This window comes from Hyperolius riggenbachi, chromosome 1 (genome assembly GCF_040937935.1).
Source record: "Hyperolius riggenbachi isolate aHypRig1 chromosome 1, aHypRig1.pri, whole genome shotgun sequence".
NCBI lineage: Eukaryota > Metazoa > Chordata > Amphibia > Anura > Hyperoliidae > Hyperolius > Hyperolius riggenbachi.
In genome coordinates this window covers 361199495-361205494 of record NC_090646.1, presented here as the reverse complement: position 1 = coordinate 361205494, position 6000 = coordinate 361199495, and the positions used below count along the sequence as shown (strand labels likewise).

The 6000-nt window shown below is 39.8% G+C and overlaps 1 protein-coding gene across 2 annotated transcripts in view; it reads left to right on the top strand.

The window, feature by feature from the left end:
- The first annotated feature begins 733 nt into the window (after positions 1-733).
- Positions 734-6000, top strand: part of LOC137514641 (glyoxylate reductase/hydroxypyruvate reductase-like) — a 46039-nt gene continuing 40772 nt past the window's right edge. Inside the window, exon 1 of one of the 2 annotated variants that reach the window (XM_068234223.1) lies at positions 734-920. In XM_068234223.1, the coding sequence (XP_068090324.1) occupies positions 754-920 (167 nt within the window). In that variant the 5' untranslated portion in view covers positions 734-753. The remainder of the gene's footprint in view (positions 921-6000) is intronic. The other variant, XM_068234224.1, reaches the window with a different exon arrangement.

Here is a 6000-nt window from a genome sequence, read left to right as displayed (position 1 = left end):
CGTGACTCATGTGAAGCACAAATAAGTGAACTCCCCCTGACTCCTGTCCACATTTTTGGGTGCTGAAGTGTGGTGACAGGCAAATTCAAGTTTCCTAATTTCAATAACCCAAATTCGAGCACCAACACTATTTATCAGCAACTAAATAAAATATATTTTTGCGTATAGTGCTATGTATTTCACCTCTCTCAAAATACAGAAGAGCAGCAGTATCACAGAATATTGTACTCTGAACTTTTTACAAGAATCTTTCTCTCTCTCACTAACAAACTGAGCCAAAATCAAAGAAAGGTGCTGAGCTAAGAGAAACTCAACACCAGATTATTATGGAAAAACATTAATCCTGGGGGTTATTAGGATTTGGACGTACTGAGTATTCTCCCCAGTGGGTAAATCTACATCAGCAGCAACATGATAAAGCTTCTAGCCCTTCCCCAATCTATGCTAATATATAATAAACTTTTATCTGATGCTTGGCTTTATTACAAATCCTAAATTAAAACTTAAGCCATGCTGGGTGCTTTTATCTCCCTTAAATGAATTAGTAATGTAACAGAACTGACTTGTGTAACAGAGCTTATTAATCATCTACCAGTACTGAAAGGAGGTCATGGGGGAAGGTAGGACATGTAATTTATCCATTGGCTACAAATGTCCTCCCATTTTTACTGTTGACACAAAAATCCAAACTTGCTCATCTGGCACTAGCGAGATCCAAAGTCCTTTTGAAATTAAACAATCTTCTACCTCAACATGTGGCCTGCTCATCATTTGAAAGTTCTGTTCAGGACATTTTCTGCAGACCTTCACACCTGCTGCAGATCCCAAGCTATGAAGGCTGTAGGGAAACAGTTACCAAAGATTTACGTTACTAGAAGAATTCCACCAGATGGGATCAAGATTCTGCGGGAATCAGGAAGGTAAATGTAGAAACGATATATCTCTAAAAGTTAATCAGTGGTGATTAAAGGCAGACAGATGACCTTCACATTATTGTAGGCACTCCAAAAAATTTTGATCGAATTAAGTCAGTTTTTAGAGAAGTTTGACTTTGCTAATCAAGAAAATCTGCCTGTAGATTGATTTCTGAATACAAAAAAAATGTATTGTAGTAGATAGTTAGAAGCAGAACAATGTACTGTATATATCATTTACTAGCCAAATAGACTGTAATTACCAGCTTTTTAGACAGTTCACATTTCTTCATGCATGATGGGACAGAAAAGACCTGAACTCTCTTGAGAGCTTACATCTGTAATTTGTTCAGCCAGCTGTAGGTACCAGGATAGGTGTCAAATGCAAACACTTTACAAAAGTTTTTGTCATATGTGCTTATAGTAATAGCTGCAAATGAGGTGAAAAAAGCTTCAGTCATTAAAGGTAGTTGGATATGCAGACACAACCTAGCCACCCTCAAGGGAATCCCATCCACACTAGCTGAACACTCCTGTCTGTGCTACTGAAAGGATCGGGAAACGGCAACTAGGCAAAGTTTTCCATCCGTCAGTATGCCCAACTGCACTTAGCCCTGCAGACGTGAGATCATCTCCATAAGCAATAACTTGCTCGGTTAGTATGCACATTTCATTTTGATTAGAAACAAAAATGTGCAGGGGCCAATTAGTTTAAGGAACTAACCATCAATTTCCTGGTAGTTGATTAATTTACCAACTGTCAGTTAATTGTTCCCGATTCTAATTAATCAATGCTCTCTGATTCCAGTAAAACACATTTTCATTCCAGGCTTATTTTTCACTTATCTTTAAATGTCACTTGTTCTGACTGAAAACTTCTTTAGTGAAAGCAACACGTGGACTTTCACCTTTATATCTTAAAAAATGTAAGCTGCTTGGTGGTATTCACTTAAAAAAATAAAAAAAATCCCTGAACAGTAAACACCCTAACTGATCCAGATTTTATTCACACTATACAACATCACCGACACAACCCTGGCCACACTCATATTATACACCCCCTGCCCCCCTTCCTCTTCTCACTCACTTCATCATACATTTTTCTTTCCCAGGCCCTACTCACATTATACACCCTCTTTTATCTACTATGCACCCGGGTCTCACACATGGGGTGTGATTCACTAAAGCAGCTCCAATCATCTCCTTTTGGGATATAAAGAGTAATCCAGCAAACCTGGACCAGATTAAAAGAAAATCTGTTGCTAGTTGATAAGTTTGCAATCCTCACCTGCCATTTTGACACACTAGGGATTGCTGAAAGGTGTGATTTAATTTTGATGCAAACATCCACAGTAAGAATGGTTTTCCAATAAACTCAAGCTATCCTGGATTTATTAAAAAAAAGAGATATACTCTTGGGACCTGATTTACTTAAGGCGCTCATTAATTTTTTGCGATCGATCCTATTTTCAATATCATCATTCAGATAAAAAGATAAGATCATATTTCATTGATCCTTTTTATTCAAGTAAACGTGTAACTTTAGGGGAGGCAAATGGTATATACTTACCTTGGTATAAGGAAGCCTCTGGATTCTCCAGAGGGTTTCCACGTCCTGCTGCTGACCACTGCTGGATGCCAGGACCCCCTGGAAGCTTATGGCTGCACTCCTGTACATTAATGAGAGTAGAATAGACAGGCTTTGGACTAGTCCATTTCCTCATGGGGTATTCTCAGAGTTTTGTTTTCAAAACAGTTCCCTGAATGGTAGTTTCCAAGTCTAACTGCCTAAATAGTGTGCAAGTGAGTAGGGAGGGTGACCGGTATCTTACTATTTTGGCAGTTAAACTGAGCAACTGTCATTCAGGAAATACTTTTGAAAACTAAGAAAACCCTGAGAATCCCCATGAGGAGATGGACTAGTCCAATACCTGTTGGTTCTGTCAGATAGTAGCGGTGTTGTGGTGGCAGCTGCATCCACAGCAAGAGTATCTCTCTTTAAAGTGGCTGGATAGTGTACTGGTGAAGGGCTGTGCCTCTGACACAGGAGACCAGAGTTTGAATCTTCAGTCTTCCCGTTTCAGTAAGCCAGCATCTATTCAGTAGGAGACCTTGGGAAAGACTCCCTAACACTGCTACTGCCTATAGAGTGCTTCCTAGTGGCTGCAGCTCTGGCACTTTGAGTCCACCAGGAGAAAAGCACAATACAAATGTTCTGTGTCTTGCATCTAAATAAACCCAAAACGGCATATTAGAATGCATTAGACAAGACCTTTCACTGTTGGCAGCTGCATAAAACTAAAATCACATAGTTGTTTCCTCACTGTGTCAGTTTAACAGAGGTGATAGTTCCAGTCTTTTATGAAGTGTTGAAAATGAGTAGCAAATCCTTTTGCCCTGTGCAGTTAATTACTCCTGCAGGGATGGAGTTGCACAACATAGTTACTTTGTTCCTGGAGTCTGAAATAAGCTGTATGCCTGTTGGGTTGATGTGGCTGTGTAAATTGTATAAGCTATAGTCTTGCTGTACACCAGCAGTTCTGGATGTGTGGCTTGCTTTAGGGGCATAAAGAGATGATTTGCATAGTCTGGAGTGATGCATCATGGGCAACCAGAGATGCTCACTTAAAGGGAACCTGGATATGGAGGCTGACATGTTTATTTCCTTTTAAATAATGCACATTACCTGGATGTCCTGCTGATCCTCTACCTCTAATAATTTAAGCCATAGACCCTGAACAAGCACGCAGATCAGATGACTATGACAAATCTGACCAGATTAGCTGCATGCTTGTTTCAGGTATGCAATTTAGACCCTACTGACCAGAAAGATTAGCAGGATTGGTAGCTTCCATAGGTTTCACACCTCAAGTTCCTTTTAAAACTGAATTATTGCAACTACCTTGTGTTTTAAGAAGGCAAAATTACAGTCTTTGATTCTGATTTGAGATGTACGGTGATTGACCATGTTTCTCAATAAAAGTGTGTAGATGATTGCATTTTGGCATTGTGCAAAGATAAAAATATTTTGATACATTGGTTAAAAATGTGGTTCAAATTAAATTGTTAGTTACTATAATTTACAATTATTTCTATAACGCATGTTGTAATTTATGTATCTTCAGATGACACTGCTTGTGATATGTGAATTGTATCTACTGACTTCATTGGACTGTTTGTGCAAATTGCAGTGCGATACGTTGGGATGCGAAAGTTTGGGCAACCTTGTTAATTTTCATGATTTTCCTGTATAAAACTTTGGTTGTAAAACGTGTCAGTTAAATATATCATATAGGAGACACACAGTGATATTTGAGAAGTGAAATTAGGTATATTGGATTTACAGAAAGTGCAATAATTGTTTTAATAAAATTAGGCAGGTGCATAAATTTTGTCATTTTATTGATTCCAATACCTTTAGAACTAATTATTGGAACTCAAATTGACTTGGTAAGCTCAGTGACCCCTGACCTACATACACAGGTGAATCCAAGTATGAGAAAGAGTATTTAAGGGGGTCAATTGCAAGTTTCCCTCCTCTTTTCAGTTCTCTGAAGAATAGCAACATGTGGGGTCTCAAAACAACTCTCAAATCATCTGAAGATAAAGATTGTTCACGATCATGGTTTAGGGGAAGGATACAGAAAGCTGTCTCAGAGATTTCAGCTGTTTGTTTCCACAGTTAGGAACAAACTGAGAAAATGGAAGACCACAGGCTCAGTTAAGGCTTGAAGTGGCAGACCAAGAAAAATCTTGGATAAACAGATGCGACGAATGGTGAGAAAAGTCAGAGTCAACCCACAGACAAGCTCCAAAGACCTACAACATCATATTGCTGCAGATGGAGTCACTGTGCATCGTTCAACCATTCGGTGCACTTTACACAAGGAGATGCTGTATGCGAGAGTGATGCAGAGGAAGCATTTTCTCCGCCCAAAGCACAAACAGAGCCACTTAAGGTATGCTAAAGCACATTTGAACAAGCCAGCTTCAATTTGGAATAAGGTGCTGTGGACTGATGAAACTAAACTAGAGTTATTTGGGCATAACAAGAGGTGTTATGCATGGAGGAAAAACAACACAGCATTCTAAGAAAAACACCTGCTACCTACAGTAAAATATGGTTGTGGTTCCATCATGCTATGGGGCTGTGTGGTCAGTGCAGGGACTGGGAATCTTGTCAAAGTTGAGGGACGCATGGATTCCACTCAGTATCAGCAGATTCTGGAGACCAGTGTCCAGAAAACCATGAGAATGCTGAAGCTGCCCCAGGGCTGGATCTTTCAACAAGACAACAACCCTAAACACTGCTCAAAATCCACTAAGGCATTCATGCAGAGGAAGAAGTACAACGTTCTGGAATGGCCATCTCAGTACCCAGACCTGAATATAATTGAAAATCTGTGATGTGAGTTAAAGAGAACTGTCCATGCTCGGAAGCCATCAAACCTGAATGAACTAGAGATGTTTTGTAAAGAGGAATGGTCCAAAATACCTTCAACTAGAATCCAGACTCTCATTGAAACCTACAGTAATGGTGAACCAGTGATGCAGGAGTCAATCTCTACTGTATATAGCACCAAAACATATAGAAACAGATGTATTATCAAGGATGCATGGCATGAATATGAGGACTGGCGTTTGACACGTGTGTGTGTGTGTGTGTGTGTGTGTGTGTGTGTGCGTGCGTGCGTGTGTGCGTGCGTGCGTGCGTGCGTGCGTGTGTGTGTGTGTGTGTGTGTGTGTGTGTGCGTGCGTGTGTGCGTGTGTGTGTGTGTGTGTGTGTGTGTGTGTGTATGTGCGTGTTTTGTGATCACAGAGAAATGGGTAAAGGTCAATGGCTTCCAGCCCAAATTGTCAGAAACACCATTAAGTGCAGTGACCAGCTGTTCAATGTTATTCCCTTCTACAAAATGCAAATATGTACTATGTACAACCCATTATTTTAGGATTACAACAACCTGGGTAATAATTATTAAATTATATTGCTGTGAGCTGCAAGAACAAAAGTTGGTGTACTATTTTTATGTTTGCCTGTTCAGTACAGTTTTTGGCCAGATGAGCTATGTTAAGCCATTAGGGCCCT